The 19,503-nt window shown below is 40.4% G+C and overlaps 1 protein-coding gene across 1 annotated transcript in view; it reads right to left on the reverse strand.

Moving 5' to 3' along the window:
- LOC133623047 (cytospin-A) overlaps nt 1-19,503 on the reverse strand; it is a 68,870-nt gene that overhangs the window by 9,913 nt on the left and 39,454 nt on the right. The window contains exons 7-14 of the mRNA XM_061985967.1: nt 16,124-16,299; nt 10,358-10,521; nt 10,079-10,200; nt 9,162-9,252; nt 5,411-5,500; nt 5,176-5,335; nt 4,927-5,029; nt 67-183 (exon numbers count right to left, since the gene is read on the reverse strand). Of these exons, the coding sequence (XP_061841951.1) occupies nt 67-183; nt 4,927-5,029; nt 5,176-5,335; nt 5,411-5,500; nt 9,162-9,252; nt 10,079-10,200; nt 10,358-10,521; nt 16,124-16,299 (1,023 nt within the window). The remainder of the gene's footprint in view (nt 1-66; nt 184-4,926; nt 5,030-5,175; nt 5,336-5,410; nt 5,501-9,161; nt 9,253-10,078; nt 10,201-10,357; nt 10,522-16,123; nt 16,300-19,503) is intronic.

The following is a 19,503-nucleotide window of genomic DNA, read 5'->3' on the forward strand; positions in this document are numbered from 1 at the left end:
TCATTTTTTATTTCAGATCACAAGGGTGGGTTCCACAGATGGGGTTGCCCTCGGGCCAGTACGTGCCTTGTCTTGGCTGGTTAGTTCTTGATACGGGATGTGGGCGGGCAAGTAGGTGTGGAGCACAGCACAAAACGCCAGACCGTCGTTCCAGCTACTGCTGAAATTGGTGATGTCAATGTTCTGGAAAACATGGCAGAAGATCACTTAAACACTTGAAGGCATTTAGAATAGAATAGAAAGTACTTTATTGATCCCTGGGGGAAATTCAGCACCACAGTTCGCTCACAATAGACAATAATAATAATAAATTAAAGCTGCAAGCAGCGATGGACGGGACCGACTTTGACGGCACATAAAATCCAAACCGGAGTAGTAATTAAAACTCTTTCGTCAACTTTTAATCAGAAAAGTTCAATCTCTCTCCTGTGCTAGTTTGAAGCCGACACGACAAATGCGCTCAGAGGAGATAATGTTTGAAAAAAGGTGACCAGTTTTTACAAAACTTTTATTTTGAAGGGGGAATTGCAAACTTTCTGTTGATTTTTTCTGGGGGTTGTTCGTATATGAAATGTAGGTCTAAGTGAGACCTACATAGAGGTTTTTGTTTCATGTCTCTAAGACATTCCTCCTGGAAGTTACAGGCAGTTTTGTCTGTGTTTTCTTCCTAGGGGGCGCTAGAGCGCAATTTTGAGTTTTGGGGTTGGGTTTTTTATGAGAGCGCAATTTTTGCCAGTCCTGATGTGTGTGTCCAGTTTGGTGAGTTGTGAAGCATGTTAAGGGGGTAAATTACAGCTCAAAGAGGCAAAAGTGACTATTTTTACGAAACTTTTGTTTTGAAGGGGGAATTGCAAACTTCCTGTAGATTTTTGCTAAAAGAGGTCAGTGTATGAAATGTAGGTCTAAGTGAGACCTACATAGAGGTTTTCTTTCATGTCTCTACGACATTCCTACTGGGAGTTAGAGGCAGTTTTGTCTGTTTTCTTCCTAGGGGGCGCTAGAGCGCAATTTTGAGTTAAGGGGTTTGGTTTTTTGATTAGATTGCAATTTTCGCCAGTCCTGATGTGTGTGTTTGGTGAGTTTTGAAGCATGTTAAAGGGGTCAAATTACAGCTCAAAGAGGCGGCGGAATAATAATAATAAAACCTTACAATTACAATAGGGTCCTCTGTCCCAAAGGGACATTGCGGTCCCTAATAATATAAAAAATATAATATATATAATATATTATATATATAATATATAATACATGAATAATATAAATATATTCTACATATATTCTACATTTGAGTGCATTAAGTGCATATTTTATAAAACATTTATTTAAAAAAATGCATGCCCAGACTTACACCGGTAAATCCATTTGACAAGTCAGTTCATCAATTAATTTTCACCAAAAATACACATTTTGTTTTATTTGTCAAAAGCAGATGGTAGATGCCAAGTGATTAGATGCTCCTCATTAAGGGCTGGGTAAAGCTATGTCATCATGTGTAATGTTGCATACTTCCTGGAGCAGACATCAGGTACCATGGTAACCATACCTTACATTAGCTATGCACCACTTAACTACGACAAAACACCAGTACCCACTACTAATTTTTGACGCATAAACCCTGCGTGTGAGTCCTAGGGATTCTTGCTGAGGAAGCTCGGAGGTATTGAAGAAGGACCTTTTGCACCCAGATAGCATAACCAGCGCTTTATACTCACTGCAAAGTAAATATTTACAATCCGGAGGAGAAACTTGAAAATAATTATACGCCACTGACATGCCAACAGCAAGCTTGTTGCTCTGTGGAGCACAGCACAGTTTGATGAGGTCATCGCTCACTGATATCATTGTCAGTAGAAAAAAAAGATACGGATATGATGCAATATTACATTTTTATGCCAGGTGGAAATCTTTGGGCACCTCACGGTTCAATTTCAATCCAATTCCTGTGGTGACAATTCAATTCAGAATCGATTCTCGATTCAACACAATTTTCGTAATATATTTGGTATATCAATTATTATAAAACCTTTTCAAAAAAAGGTTACGAGTTACAAAAGCTCCTCTGCTGATGTACGACTTTTACGCAGTGTTTGTCTAAAAAACGTCTTTTGAAAAAATAAAAAATAAAAAAGGTTTTATTTGATTTACAAAAAAATCACTGAATGTTAATCAAGCTAACAATACCTCTTAAGGCCCAAGCTGTTTGTTTACATGCTTTTTTTATGTATCTTTGTTATTTGGGCTTATTGGACCCTAATTAGAATAAAAACTAAGAATCATCTTTTGATATGATGTACTTAGTCCATAAATACACAAACGTGTACTTCATGTTTAGTGACATGCTAATTCTTATTTTTACACTTTTTTTTTCCAAATTCCATTGTATGTTATACTCTTCTGACACCACCAGATGGCAGTATAAGTGTCCACATAAGCGGCCATAAGACCCCAATTCAGTAGTGTACACGATTTTGGAAATAAGAGCTAAAAGGTGCTGTCCACGCATGTGGCTCTCTCTGCGCCCCCTGTAGGGGTGCCCTCCTTATTGTTTCAGAAACACTGAGCCAGTCTGAGGTGCGTTGACATAAACAGTAGGGATTAGAGATGTCCAATAACATCGGGCTACCGATATTATCGGCTGATAAATGCTTTAAAATGTAATATCGGAAATTATCGGTATCGGTTTTAAAAGGTAAACTTTATGACTTTTTAAAACGCCGCTGTGTACACTGACGTAGGGAGAAGTACAGAGCGCCAATAAACCTTAAAGGCACTGCCTTTGCGTGCCGTCCCAATCACATAATATCTACGGCTTTTCACAAACACACAAGTGAACGCAATGCATACATGGTCAACAGCCATACAGGTCACACTGAGGGCGGCCGTATAAACAACTTTAACACTGTTACAAATATGCGCCACACTGTGAACCCACACCAAACAAGAATGACAAACACATTTCGGGAGAACATCCGCACCGTAACACAACATAAACACAACAGAACAAATACCCAGAACCCCTTGCAGCACTAACTCTTCCGGGACGCTGCAATATACACCCCCCGCTACCCCCTCCACCCCACCTCCACCAACCCCGCCCACCTCAACCTCCTCATGCTCTATCAGGGAGAGCATGTCCCAAATTCCAAGCTTCTGTTTTGAGGCATGTTAAAAAAAATAATGCACTTTGTGACTTAAATAATAAATAAGGCAGTGCCATGTTGGCATGTTTTTCCATAACTTGAGTTGAAGTTGTTCTCTTATTTTGGAAAACCTTGTTACATTGTTTAATGCATCCAGCGGGGCATCACAACAAAATTAGGCATAATAATGTGTTAATTCCACAACTGTATATATCGGTATCGGTTGATATCGGTATCGGTAATTAAGAGTTGGACAATATTGGAATATCAGCAAAAAAAACATTATCGGACATCTCTAGTTTTCATATTATATTTTATACTGCTGTAGTAATGTTGTTTTATGCTTAGACTAAAATGACGATAAAGCTCTGTTACATGTGCAAATGTTTCTTCCACTGGCTAACATTGTAAAAAAAAATTTTTTAAATGCAAGCATTTTTTTTAGTTGGTTTGGTAAAATCCAGGTTAAATCTATGCTTTTATCTTGGAGCTTACTTTGCATTAAACAGGAAGTCACTGAAAGCAGGTTGCACTGCTGACTAACTAGACAGTAGGGATGTTGCTGTTGACATTTCACTCTGTTTAGCGATAATTACGACATTAACAATACAATAGCGACACGTGTCGGCATAAACTGACACCTTTTTTTAATAGAAATGACTTGTTTGGCTCTGCGATGAGGTGGCGACTTGTCCTGGGTGTACCCCGCCTACCACCCAAATGCAGCTGAGATAGTTTCCAGCAACCCCCGTGACCAGTCATAGACAATTTAGAGTGAGAAGCACATTTTATTTTCACTCGTATACAAAACATTCTAACTTGGATTGTTTCCCTGGCTTCGAGACTCTCCCGAAGGACAGTGCAGCGAAGACACAACAAACTCCCTTCTTGTCTCTCATGGACACACACCTGTTGTTGTTGACTTTGGACTAGCGACTGCACGACATCAAGGCCGCGGAACAGAGACACACTGCAGGCTTACACACAAACATGCATCCACAAAAATATACGCCACACACATACATACCCCACACCCCCCCAATCCAATGCCCTCGACGCAAATCCCATAGGGGTGATGAAAGGATGGTCAGCGCCTGAGAGCTGCGGCCTACCAACATGACCCCGCACTCCCTTCCCTCTGTTGCTAGATATCTCGAGATGTATGTTGTAATATGTATATGTGCTTTGCTATGGAGGTTTTTTCCCACTCCAGACTGGGCCCCCTTAGAAGCCCAGTCTAGATTGTATTTTTTTACTCATCCTTCCCCAGCGTTTTACCTTTTTCCCTATCTTTTTACGGGGCGCCTTGTGGCGACCCATCAGCGTTCCTGTTCTGTAACCCTGTACACTGTTTGTTTGTCTAATCTTGAACGAGTTTGTGCTGAAAACAAAGTTTCGTTGTACTTGTGCAATGACAATAAAAACCTATCTTATCCTAAGAGGTAGAAAATAGATGAATGGATGGACTTGTTTGGATCTCAAATAAATGTCGACATCGGCTTAAGTGGGCACTGTTTGGTAATAAAAATAACACTGTGGACCGGGACTTGATGAGTTGGTTACCGACTTAAGCTGGTTCCGCTGTGGTCTAGTGTTTGTTAGCTTTAAGGGTTAGGAGCTACTCATTTTCTCTCAGTAATAAATTCACACCTTCAGAATATTTACTGCATATTTATGTTGGAAGAACCATTTTGTTATTTGCTGCTTTGTCAATAAATCCAGTCAAGCATTTCACAAACATTCTAGATGTTAATACATAATGGTAGATTTTAGGACATCAACATACCTGATAACCCTCAGTTTTCTTCTGGCACCACTTCAGCAGGGCATTTCTTTTGGAGCCACCATACTCTCTGGCCAGCGCCGACAGTGGGTCCTTTCGCTCCTCTCTTTAACAGAAGAAACATCCATCCATCCATCCATTTGAAACGTGTAAATATTCTCTTGCAAGATGACATCCTGCTTGTTAAGTTACCTTGTATGTTTAGTACATATAAACCACCTTACAGTGTATATGAAAGCATCACTACGGTACCTTAGCCGGCTCCGTGCTGTAGGGGTGATGGAGGCGGTGGGTGAGGAGGACGAGAGAGAGAGTGGAGAGGATGCAACACTCATGGCCATCAGTGAGGACGAGGACGTCCCATCTTGGGTGGACATGTCCCTCTTAATCTCTTCGCTACTGCGGCGGGACACTGGGTATAATGGATGAACAAGTTGTAACATATTGATCACAGAGTTAGTTTTAAACCCTCAGTAAGTTACCCAACTCGATATGGTCTTGGTGGAATCAGTATTGGAGACCCTCTGGAGAACGGATGAGGGCCTACTGGCTGGGGCTCCCCTGAGAAGATGCTCCGCTGTAACAGTGTAACATTCGGCGTTAGTGCTCAGTTAAAGTTCCACTGAGTTCAGAGAATACTAAGCAGTGGCACCAACTCCACTGTGGCTTAGACCTAGTACAGGGGTCGGCAACCCGCGGCTCTTTGATCACTCTGATGCGGCTCAGCTGCATACTTGCTGACCCTCCCGATTTTCCCGGGAGATTTCCGGATTTCAGTGCCTCTCGCAGAAATCTCCCGGGATTAATATTCTCCGATTTTCACCCTAACAATAATAATAAGGGCATGCCATGATGGTAAAGCATTCAGCGCCCTCTACAATCTGTATAAACAGCGTCCCAGACCAGTCTTTTGTTGTATGCATCTTCTACTTGCACACGTAAGCGACAGCAAGGCATACTTAGTCAACAGCCACACAGGTTACACTGACGGTGGCCATATAAAACAACTTTAACACTCTTACTAATAATGCGCCACACTTTGAACCAAAACCAAACAAGAATGACAAACACATTTCGGGAGAACATTTGCACCTTAACACAACAGAACAAATACCCAGAATCCCATGCAGCCCTGACTCTTCCAGGCTACATTATACACCCCTGCTACCACCAAACCCCGCCCCCACCCCAACCCCTCCGTGCGTCGGTTGAGGTGGGCGGGGTTTGGTAGGTATGCCTTGCTGTCATTTACGTGAGCAAACAGAAGTCCCATACCACGTGAGGCTGGGCCGGCACGCTGGTTGTAGTGGGCATTAAATGCTGTACCATCACGACACGTACGAGAGAACAGTTACCTGGAAATTTGTAGTATGCTGGAAAAATCGGGAGGGTTGACAAGTATGACGCTGTCAAGCGCCATTCATACAAAACTCGAGACCCTTGGTTTATACATATCACAAAGCAAAAAAAAACAACTTTGCATGCAGTGTCATTTCATTTTAAATTTCAAAATATCTTTGTGGCTCCCATTGATTTATTTGATTTGCGAAACTGGTCAAAATGGCTCTTTGACTGGTAAAGGTTGCCGACCCCTGACCTAGTACAAGCAAAACGTGAACTCACAAGATAAGAGAAGAATACTGAGAGAAGATCCACATCCACAGAATGTGTAGTGCTTCATTATTTCTTCGTAGCATTGCAAATAAGTCACACATGCAGTCAGTGAAAATGCAAAACATGTTAATCTGCAAAGCTAGACTTCTGCAGTAAAAACGTCAATTCATATATAGGATAATCTATTGTTCAGAGCTGCTATTTTCACATTGTTAATACAAGTCCTGACCTTGTCTGGCTTCACATAATATATCAGTATCTCAACAACAACAACAAAAAACATATAAAAGGCTATAAACTAATTTGTTTGATTCCCCAAGCAAAATAATACGTAGTACTTGGTAAAGAACCCCTTTAATGCAAGCAGAGGGGTTATAAGTTTCTTCCTAAAGGGGATTTTGGCACATTCCTCTTTACAAATATTTACCAAATTTTGGTTTTGATGCTGTCGCTTGGCAACTTGATGTTTCAGCTCCCTCCACAGATTACATTATGAGATTACGATCCAGAGTCTGACTAGGCCACGCCAGGATCTTCAAGCACTTATTTTTGAGCCACTCCTGTTTTGCCTAGGGCATACAGTATGTTTTTTTGGTCACACCCATTCACAACCCATCTTCAGTGTTCTGCAGGTTTTCATCCAAGAGTCTACATTACATGGCCTCATTCATTAGCCCCACAGTACGGTGTGGGGGGTGTGGGGGGTGCGGGGTTGAGGTGGGCGGGGGGTTTGGTGGTAGCGGGGGTGTATATTGTAGCCCGGAAGAGTTAGGGATGCAATGGATTCTGGGTATTTGTTCTGATTTTGTTTATGTTGTTTTACGGTGCGGATGTTCTCCCGAAATGTGTTTGTCATTCTTGTTTGGTGTGGGTTCACAGTGTGGTGCATATTTGTAACAGTGTTAAAGTTGTTTAGATGGCCACCCTCAGTGTGACCTGTATGGCTGTTGATCAAGTATGTCTTGCAGTTACTTTCGTGTGTATGCAGAATCTGCATACAACATGTGACTGGGCCGGCACGCTGTTTGTATGGTGATAAAGCGGACGCTAAAGGCAGTGCCATCACGGCACGCCCTTAATATTGTTGTCCGGGTGAAAATCGGGAGAAAGGTTGCCCCGGGAGATTTTCGGGAGGGGCACTGAAATTCGGGAGTCTCCCGGAAAAATTGGGAGGGTTGGCAAGGATGTGCTTAAGAGCTTTATAGAGCAGGAGAACACTGCAGGATCTTAGTCTATCACAGCAAAGTGTGTTACCAAAGTTTTTCCTGGTGATCTTGAACTCATCTCCCTTGAGATCAACAACAAGATACTTAGGTATAATTTGGTTCCTTACCGTCTTCACTATTATCCTCACCCTACCAGGTGAAATTTTGTCCGGAGCACCAGGGGGAGGGTGTTGGACTGTGATCTTGTATTGTTGAATTATTTTTCACTAAGCAAGGACTAAATTGTGGACAGATCAGCCTGATCGTGGTCAGAATTCTTGCTGGTTGGTTTAAATTTCTAACATTTAGTTAATGTTTTGTTCTGGATTTGTGGTTGATATGCTGTCTCTTTCTATTACAATAAACCATAACAATTATGGACTGGTCATGTTTCTGTAATGGGTAAACTTATAACCTCAAAGGGGGATGAATCGAATACTTCCTAACTGCGCTGTATCGTTATAAAATGCATGGTGCATGAAAAGGAAATTGTATTTCACAGTGTGGGAGCGAAATTATCAATCAATCATCAATCAAAGTTTAATTATATAGTCCTAAATCACAAATGCCTCAAAGGGCTGCACAAAACCACAAGGGCTCTGATCCCACATCAGGGCAAGAAAAAACTCAAACCAATGGGAACAATTAGAAACCTTGGAAAAGACAACAGATGTGGGGAGCCTGATTCTTCTTTTCTGCTACTTCATATGAAAACATGTTGTGTTTATAATCCCAAGAGCACTGATATAGTCACATTTCATACAGTAAGCAAATAGGGAAGATAAACACAATCTAAATCCTAAGTTTTTAAAAGCTCTGCCCATAGATAATGCAGTTTGTCAGGCTACTCTGACACAAACTGTATCTAATATACAAAAAGGGAGGAAACATCCCAATCATTACTGACATGGGCTATGTCAGTTTTGTTTACCCTAGGATCTGTTGCTGGCAGGAATCTGTAAACAGTAATATTCTGTAAGCAGCTTGTAAGACCGACTCAGACTTAGAATCAGAATCGTTTTATTGCCATTGTTTGAGAACAGGTTCACAAACTAGGAATTTTTCTTGGTACAATCGTGCAAATTGTGATTGTTTTTGTTAACACACTCAGTCACAGCTCCTCCATGTAAGCTGTACTATATCAGTGTTGCCCATACATTTTTTTATTAGTTATAGCCCATTTGGTGCTACCTGTTCGCCCTCACTCTTAAACACATTATAATAAGTCTGTGAATGTAATATTATAGTCTTTACATTTACATCAAAACCATTTATGAGGGGATCCTTTGGTAAATACTAATGTTCTTATCAGGTTTAAACAAGAGATAACATAACTTCTTCCAATGTTTAGGAATATTGACATACATTTATTTAGATCTTTTGAACGCAAGAAACTTAATCTTAGAAATATTTCCTCACGTGGCATCGAAATGTCAGAGTAGCTGCTCCTCTTGTCACTCAGGGAGGAGATTGGCTTGACCGCCGACAGAGATGTGGACACCGAATGCCTCTGAAAAAGCACACAAGTCAAACATATTGGTTGAAATTGGGTTATGAATTATGGTTATTGTGTTAGGGTTAGGATTAGGGGTTAGGGTTGTATGCATGAGAATATGCATACAATTACAATATGATACATCACATATTTACAGTTTCTCATTACAGCATGTTTAAAAAGGAGTAGGAAGAACCAGAGCTTATTAAATCCTACCCCTTTTTGTTTTATAGCACTTTCTAACACATTTGTTTGTACTCAATATGTAACACAACTGTGATTAAATAAATAAATGAGTAAGTAAATAAACAGATGGATGAGTAAGTAAATAAATATTGAATGCATAAATTATAAATAGTGTTCTCATAAATAAATAGTTAAGTAAGTTATGATTCAATTAATGAGATTAATGAGATAATCACATTTTTCAACTGGGTTGAAGAAGTTTATCAGGATTCTTCCTCCTTGTACTTTGTAAACACTTTTGAGTTTGAATAGTTTCTTAGCTGGATCATATTAGTACGCACTGTACTAAGTCTGTTTTTGTTTTCTTTCTGGCAGAAAATGATAAACATCATCATCTTTGCAGAAAGGGAGGGAATGTCTATATAAACCACTCGCAGTAGGGAGAAAATTACCTTTTTATTGTTGGTGTCACACTGCTTATTCTTATTTTGGGATGATTGGCATGTTTTATGACAAAATGAATAAATGTAACCAATATAATTTTTAGATTAATTTGGAAAAACATGAGGAGTTGCTAAAAATATAATTTACCTTATATACACTGCCCTTTATAGTCATTAAAACCTTTTTGAGGCATGCTTTTCCCCCCGTGTACCTGTATGGGTGATACAGCAGCTGCTGGGGGCGTCTTCATGGGACTGGGACTGAGAGGGGTGCGTGGTATTGGGGCGGCTGTAGCTGTCGGAGCCACAGCGGCAACACTGGAAGGTGGCAACGCTAAAAGATACAGAAAGTGCACAATTCACACACATTTCTATTAAACCATGTTTTTTTCTAAAGTCTGCGGTACAGAAATGTCAGGTACTTCATAAGGCTCCACCAATTAATAAACATTAGGTCAACATTGTGAGATTCCAGTCCTTGTGGCATGTACCTTGTGAGGCACTGTCAAAGCTCTTGATAAGTGTTTTGACGGTAGGCGAAGGCTCAGAGGAGGTGGAAGATCGACGACTGAGGCCCATGCCCTGTCTGAGTGCAGCCAGGTCCCTCTCCACTGCGTTCATGTAGTTATACACTCGGCCTCTCTCCTCATCCTGCCTAAAAAAACATTTAATACTCTCTTTAATACAGAAAATTCATGCACCCCACATTCCTGGATACCTTTTTTTGCTTTGTTTTTTTAATGGTAACTGAAATATAAAGTACCGTATTTTCCGGACCATAGGGCGCACCGGACTATAAGGCGCACTGCGGATGAATGGTATATCTTTGATCTTTTTCCATATATAAGGCGTACCGGATTAAGACCCACTTTTATTCTTCGGCTTTTAACACTACGTGAGTTATGTGGTCCTTTGTCCTCTGTTGTCCTCTGGGTTTTTTATACATTTTGATTTCTATTTACTGTTTTAATTGGTTTTACCCTTTAAAATCGTTTTTAATCATATTTATTTTTATATTGGTTTTATATTGGTTTTATATTTATTTATTTTTATTCAGTAATTGGTGGAGCTAAGGATAATATTTGAATATTGTTTTTAATATTGTTTTTAATATTGTTTTAATATTGTTTTTTATATTTATTTATTTTTTGTTTTTATTCAGTCATTGGTGGAGCTAAGGATAATATTTGAATATTGTTTTTAATATTGTTTTAATATTGTTTTCAATATTGTTTTTTATATTTATTTATTTTTTGTTTTTATTCAGGTGGAGCTAAGGATAATATTTGAATATTGTTTTTAATATTGTTTTCAATATTGTTTTTAATATTGTTGTGCAGCACTTTGGAAACATTTTTGTTGTTTAAATGTGCTATATAAATAAAGTGGATTGGATTGGATAAGGCGCATTAAAGGAATCATATTATTATGATTTTTTACTAAATGGAAAAAACTTCCTTGTGGTCTACATCAGTGGTCCCAAACCACCGGGCCGCGGCCCGGTACCGGTCCGTGGATCGATTGAAGAAATTTAAAAAAATAAATAATAATTTAAAAAAATAAAAAAATAAATAAATGTATATATATATTTTTTTCAATTAAATTAAATCAACATAAAAAACACAAGATACACTTACAATTAGTGCACCAACCCAAAAAACCTCCCTCCCCCATTTACACTCATTCGCACATTCGGTTGTTTCTTTCTGTTATTAATATTCTGGTTCCTACATTATATATCAATATAGATCAATACAGTCTGCAGGGATACAGTCCGTAAGCACACATTTATTTATTTATGACAAAAACAAACAAAAAAATACCATACATCCCCACCCAGCGTCTTCTCCCCGTTATCTTTGTTGTAGCGGTGTAGCGTGCAAGGACGGGAGTGGAAGAAATGTCAAAAGATGGATCTAACTGTTTTAATGACGTTCAGATTTGATTTAAATCAATAACGGAGCAGCATCTCCTCATCCGAAAGCAAGAACAAGGCCGGAAATGTGTCCCGTGAAAAACTGTCCGACCGGAACTCTCTAATAACTAAAGTTCCTTGGGTGAATAATGTAAACTCACTACACCGGTATGTTTTAGCGCTTTCATGAAGAGTTTACTGACAGACATAAGTAAGAACTTTACACTACTTTATATTAGAAATGGCAACAGCGGAGGATGAATGTCACATGACAAGAAGATAGAGAAAAAGAAGAAGCCTATCGACTATGGCATCGTCACGGACTACAAGGGCGGACGCACGCATTTTTTCGGGATTTATGCAGATCCCAAATACAGATCAGCAGGTACCAGAAGGTAAGAAAAGTTGCTTTTGCATAATATTGTGAAACAAAACGCCAGATAATATGTCTTACCTTATACACACACCATAATAATACTCATATTATTATTATAAAATGTTGGTGTTGTTTACTTGAGTCATATTGCCATCATATTGCAGTTTACACGCATCTCTTATGTTTGACTGCCATCTACCAAATAAAATTGCTTTGAGGTCGGTAAGCAAAACCAGAATTATTCCATATATTTGGCGCACCGGGTTATAAGGCGCACTGTTGAGTTTTGAGGGGAAAAAAAGATTTTAAGTGCGCCTTATAGTCCGGAAAATACGGTAATTTGATGACATTATCTGCAGCTTTGAATCCAGGTGCTGTCTCACAAGTCAAATCACTCAACATTTTCTAGCAGGAAGATGCTTTGACAAGACTTGATGTTTAGCTGCACGTTTTGTAAATACAATACTTTAAACTGTATGCCTGTAATTGCTTCTTAATGTGTGAAACTGAATTAAGAATGTATTCAATAAGAGTGAGTGTACTATAATCTGTAACTACATTTACCTGGAGGCTAATGGAGATAGAGTTGTTTGTGTTGTATTCATTTCAGAATCATGTTTTAACCACTAGACTAAATTTGTTAACTACTTCTACCAGCAGCTATAGTGTCCCTGAGCTACGGTATGGTTTAAGGTCAAAGTTTATTTCAAACATGCACACAGTTACATATGATACATTACGTATTTCCAGTTTCTCATTACAACGTGACCTTCAGTAGGCCTTCAGTAATTATTAGAGATATTTATCGGCCGATAATATCGGCAGGCCGATATTATCGGCCGATAAATGCTTTAAAATGTAATATCGGAAATTATCGGTATCGGTTTCAACCTCCTGATTTTCCCGGGAGACTCCCGAATTTTAGTGCCCCTGCCGAAAATCTCCCGGGGCAACCATTCTCCCGAATTTCTACCGACTTCCACCCGGACAACAATATTGGGGGCGTGCCTTAAAGGCACTGCCTTTAGCGTCCTCTACAACCTGTCGTCAAGTCTGCATTTCCTCCATACAAACAGCGTGCCGGCCCAGTCACATAATATATGCGGCTTTTACACACACATAAGTGAATGCAAGGCATACTTGGTCAACAGCCATACAGGTCCCACTGCGGGTGGCCGTATAAACAACTTTAACAGTTACAAATATGCGCCGCACTGTGAACCCACACCAAACAAGAATGACAAAACACATTTCGGGAGAACATCCGCACGGTAACACAACATAAACACAACAGAACAAATACCCAGAACCCCTTGCAGCACTAACTCTTCCGGGACGCTACAATATACACCCCCCGCTACCCCGCCCACCTCAACCTCCTCATGCTCTCTCAAGGAGAGCATGTCCCAAACTCCAAGCTGCTGTTTTGAGGCATGTTAAAAAAAAAAAAGCACTTTGTGACTTCAATAATAAATATGGCAGTGCCATGTTGGCATTTTTTTCCATAACTTGAGTTGATTTATTTTGGGAAACCTTGTTACATTGTTTAATGCATCCAGCAGGGCATCACAACAAAATGAGGCATAATAATGTGTTAATTCCACGACTGTATATATCGGTATCGGTTGATATCGGAATCGGTAATTAAGAGTTGGACAATATCGGAATATTGGATATCGGCAAAAAAGCCATTATCGGACATCTCTAGACAATAATAATATTACAAGTGCAGGTAGATGTGGCATAGTATTTCTTGGTCTAAACGGCAATGCGACCTGTTTGCGACTTTTACGTCATCTTTGGTCGAGTTACACAATTTGTGTGCGCAGCACAATCACTTTCCTTTCACAATTTTCTTCCTCCTCCTCCTGCCAATTTCCTTGAGAACAGCCACGGCACAAACCCACTAACACACTGACCTGTGTTGTCCATGTTTTCACTTATAGTAGCAAATTCATCGTTAATTTACGAAATCCGGTCAAATTCCTTCGTTTTAGAAACACTTTTCACTTTATAGAACCGCGCAAGCAAGTGACGTTGAGGCCACCCTTTGCACGTTTATACTGGAGTCTGATAAAGATCACATTTTACTTTCAGTAATTATTAGAGATATCCGATATAATCGGCCTGCCGATATTATCGGCCGATAAATGCTTTAAAATGTAATATCGGAAATTATCGGTATCGGTTTCAACCTCCCGATTTTCCCGGGAGACTCCCGAATTTTAGTGCCCCTGCCGAAAATCTCCCGGGGCAACCATTCTCCCGAATTTCTACCGACTTCCACCCGGACAACAATATTGGGGGCGTGCCTTAAAGGCACTGCCTTTAGCGTCCTCTACAACCTGTCGTCACGTCTGCATTTCCTCCATACAAACAGTCCAGTCACATAATATATGCGGCTTTTACACACACATAAGTGAATGCAAGGCATACTTGGTCAACAGCCATACAGGTCCCACTGCGGGTGGCCGTATAAACAACTTTAACAGTTACAAATATGCGCCGCACTGTGAACCCACACCAAACAAGAATGACAAACACATTTCGGGAGAACATCCGCACCGTAACACAACAGAACAAATACCCAGAACCCCTTGCAGCACTAACTCTTCCGGGACTTCTACCAGCAGCTATAGTGTCCCTGAGCTATGGTATGGTTTAAGGTCAAAGTTTATTTCAAACATGCACACAGTTACATATGATACATTACGTATTTCCAGTTTCTCATTACAACGTGACCTTCAGTAGGCCTTCAGTAATTATTAGAGATATTTATCGGCCGATAATATCGGCCGATAAATGCTTTAAAATGTAATATCGGAAATTATCGGTATCGGTTTCAACCTCCCGATTTTCCCGGGAGACTCACGAATTTTAGTGACCCTGCCGAAAATCTCCCGGGGCAACCATTCTCCCGAATTTCTCCCGATTTCCACCCGGACAACATTATTGGGGGCGTGCCTTAAAGGCACTGCCTTTAGCGTCCTCTACAACTTGTCGTCACGTCTGCATTTCCTCCATACAAACAGCGTGCCGGCCAAGTCACATAATATATGCGGCTTTTACACACACATAAGTGTGCATACTTGGTCAACAGCCATACAGGTCCCACTAAGGGTGGCCGTACAAACAACTTTAACACTGTTACAAATATGTGCCACACTGTGAACCCACAACAAACAAGAATGATAAACACATTTCGGGAGAACATCTGCACCGTAACACAACAGAACAAATACCCAGAACCCCTTGGAGCACTAACTCTTCCGGGACGCTACAATATACACCACCCGCTTCCCCTCACCTCAACCCCCCCCCCCCCCCCCCCCCCCCAACCCCGCCCACCTCAACCTCCTCATGCTCTCTCAGGGAGAGCATGTCCCAAATCCCAAGCTGCTGTTTTGAGGCATGTTAAAAAAAATAATGCACTTTGTGACTTCAATAATAAATATGGCAGTGCCATGTTGGCATTTTTTTTCCATAACTTGAGTTGATTTATGTTGGAAAACCTTGTTACATTGTTTAATGCATCCAGCGGGGCATCGCAACAAAATTAGGTATAATAATGTGTTAATTGCACGACTGTATACAGGGTATATCGGTATCGGTTGATATCGGAATCGGTAATTAAGAGTTGGACAATATCGGATATCGGCAAAAAAGCCATTATCGGACATCTCTACTTGTAAACTGAAAAAAAATCAGATATGATCGACGCTGGCCTGCAGTGTAAAGGTAGTATATGATAGTGGCCTCGCCTCCACCCTCAGAGACAAAGATAAGTGTCCATTATTTGCGTATTTTCCGCCATTCATGAAGCGTCTGGGAATGTAATCCCTCTGAATAGCAGAGATCTGTTGCAACACTAGCTTACTCATACAATTCAATAAGTTTGTCTTTTACAATTTAGCTTTTACAAAAAGATTGAACTGGACTTTATAAAACATGAGTTTCGTGGCTTACTTGCGGCTCTTGACCTCATCCAGCTCTTTGCTCAGCTTTTCGTTCTTCTCCTGGGCTTCCTGCAGCCGGCGCCGAAGGTCTCCAATCTCCTCCTGCGCTTCGGACTTGATATCATTAGCAATGACCACAGCCGTTTGCAGGTCTGCCTGGAACTGACGCCACTCCATCGACTCCTCCTGTGCGGAAAAAGCGTGTTTACATTAAGCAACCGCATTAGGCGCGAGATCTAATGAGGCGTCGCAAGTAGCCATTAGCACAGAAACTGCAATTTCTCGTAACAATGGTGGTTGAAAACATGGCAATCATGCAAAATCTTACAAGTCATTGATGGTAGCATGTCTTCAAAAGCATTTGAAGCGAAGCGTTAGATATGATCATGTTTATTACTCTAAGAGTAATTCCAGACCCATTTCTCATATTCCAAAGTTTTAAATTACAAAGGTTTCTCATTGTCATCCCATTGGGTTGAGTTTTTTCTTGCCCTGATGTGGGATGTGAGCCGAGGATGTCGTTGTGGCTTGTGCAGCCCTTTGAGACACTCGTGATTTAGGGCTATATAAGTCAACATTGATTGATTGATTGATTCACATTGAAAAATCTTTATTTGTCCCTGGCGGCACAACGAGCAGCAAATGTAGCATCAAATAAGAGTAAATTAAATTATTTCCTGTTTTTTTACGACTGTGCATGGGGGAGTGAAACATTTGTGGTCATTTTTGATATGTAGGGGTAAAAAACATATTTGAAAGCATTTAAAATAATGAAAATAATTAACAGCAACAGGTACATTGCTGACCTGAAATAAATATTATCGAATATATATTGGTCTTGTCCCCATTTGCTGGATTATTGGACAACTATTTTCAAACACCTTGCTAAGGCATTGGATTTAAATCTGACACCATGTGCAGAAATGGCTATTTTTGGGACGGTATCAGATCCCCAAATAAGGAGAAAATTTAAGGATATCGCCTTTGCATCCTTATTAGCACGTAGGGGAATTTTGCTGGAGTGGAAGTCACCAGTCTGCCCCAAAGCCTCCTTATGGCTTAAAGACCTTATGATGTATTTAGATCTGGAGAAAATAAAGTTCAATCTTAGGGGGGCAGCTGGGAAGTTTTATTCTGTTTGGGGCTGTGTGGTTGACTACATAGCTAAATTAAAGACGCTACAGGACACAAGAAAAGTTCACCTTTCATAAACCAGCTTCCTTTTTGTTTTTTATTTATATTTATTCTGGGTGTATATTTACTATCTGCCTATGTTGAGAAGAAAGTGATGTACTAATTATTTTCCATTTGTGACTGTACCTTTAACTTACTGTATGTAGGACCTGGGGGGGGTTATGTGTGTATGGGGTATGTGTTGGGTTGCTGTTCTTGGAAGTGGGTGGGAAAAAAAGGGGAAAATGTGACTTCTGTTCTATTGTATATTGTAATACCTGTCAAATTGAATAAAAACATTTATTAAAAAAAAAATATTATCGAATATAGAGTATGTTAATTACAGCTAACGTCAAGTCTGCGGGCTATAAAGCGTTTTCTATTGGGGCTCCAGTACTATGGAATGCCCTCCCGGTAACAGTTAGAGATGCTACCTCAGTAGAAGCATTTAAGTCCCATCTTAAAACTCATTTGTATACTCTAGCCTTTAAATAGACCCCCCTTTTAGACCAGTTGATCTGCCGTTTCTTTACTTTTCTCCTATGCCCCCCTCTCCCTTGTGGAGGGGGGGGGCACAGGTTTGGTAGCCATGGATGAAGTGCTGGATGTACAGACTCGGGACCTGGGGTGGACCGCTCGCCTGTGCATCGGTTGGGGACGTCTCTGCACTGCTGACCTGTCTCCGCTCGGGATGGTCTCCTGCTGGCCCCGCTATGGACTGGACTCTCACTATTATGTTTGATCCACTATGGACTGGACTCTCACTATAATGTTAGATCCACTATGGACTGGACTCTCACTATTATGTTTGATCCACTATGGAATGGACTCTCACTATTATGTTAGATCCACTATGGACTGGACTCTCCCTATTATGTTAGATCCACTATGGACTGGACTCTTACTATTATGTTAGATCCACTATGGACTGGACTCTCACTATTAGGTTAGATCCACTATGGACTGGACTCTCACTATTAGGTTAGATCCACTATGGACTGGACTCTCACTAATATGTTAGATCCACTATGGACTGGACTCTCACTATTATGTTAGATCCACTATGGACTGGACTCTCACTATTATGTTTGATCCACTATGGACTGGACTCTCACTATTATGTTTGATCCACTATGGACTGGACTCTCACTATTATGTTAGATCCACTATGGACTGGACTCTCACTATTATGTTAGATCCACTATGGACTGGACTCTCACTATTATGTTAGATCCACTATGGACTGGACTCTCACTATTATGTTAGATCCACTATGGACTGGACTCTCACTATTATGTTAGATCCACTATGGACTGGACTCTCACTATTATGTTAGATCCACTATGGACTGGACTCTCACTATTATGTTAGAGCCACTATGGACTGGACTCTCACTATTATGTTAGCTCCACTATGGACTGGACTCTCACTATTATGTTGGATCCACTATGGACTGGACTCTCACTATTATGTTAGATCCACTATGGACTGGACTCTCACTATTATGTTTGATCCACTATGGACTGGACTCTCACTATTATGTTTGATCCACTATGGACTGGACTCTCACTATTATGTTAGATCCACTATGGACTGGACTCTCACTATTATGTTAGATCCACTATGGACTGGACTCTCACTATTATGTTAGATCCACTATGGACTGGACTCTCACTATTATGTTAGATCCACTATGGACTGGACTCTCACTATTATGTTAGATCCACTATGGACTGGACTCTCACTATTATGTTAGAGCCACTATGGACTGGACTCTCACTATTATGTTAGCTCCACTATGGACTGGACTCTCACTATTATGTTAGATCCACTATGGACTGGACTCTCGCTATTATGTTAGATCCACTATGGACTGGACTCTCGCTATTATGTTTGATCCACTATGGACTGGACTCTCACTATTATGTTAGATCCACTATGGACTGGACTCTCACTTTTATGTTAGATCCACTATGGACTGGACTCTCACTATTATGTTAGATCCACTATGGACTGGACTATCACACTATTATGTTAGATCCACTATGGACTGGACTCTCACTATTATGTTAGATCCACTATGGACTGGACTCTCACTATTATGTTTGATCCACTATGGACTGGACTCTCACAATATTATGCTAGATCCACAATGGACTGGACTCTCACTATTATGTTAGATCCACTATGGACTGGACTCTCACTATTATGTTAGAT

Source organism: Nerophis lumbriciformis, linkage group LG12, assembly GCF_033978685.3.
Source record: "Nerophis lumbriciformis linkage group LG12, RoL_Nlum_v2.1, whole genome shotgun sequence".
Classification (NCBI taxonomy): Eukaryota; Metazoa; Chordata; class Actinopteri; order Syngnathiformes; family Syngnathidae; genus Nerophis; species Nerophis lumbriciformis.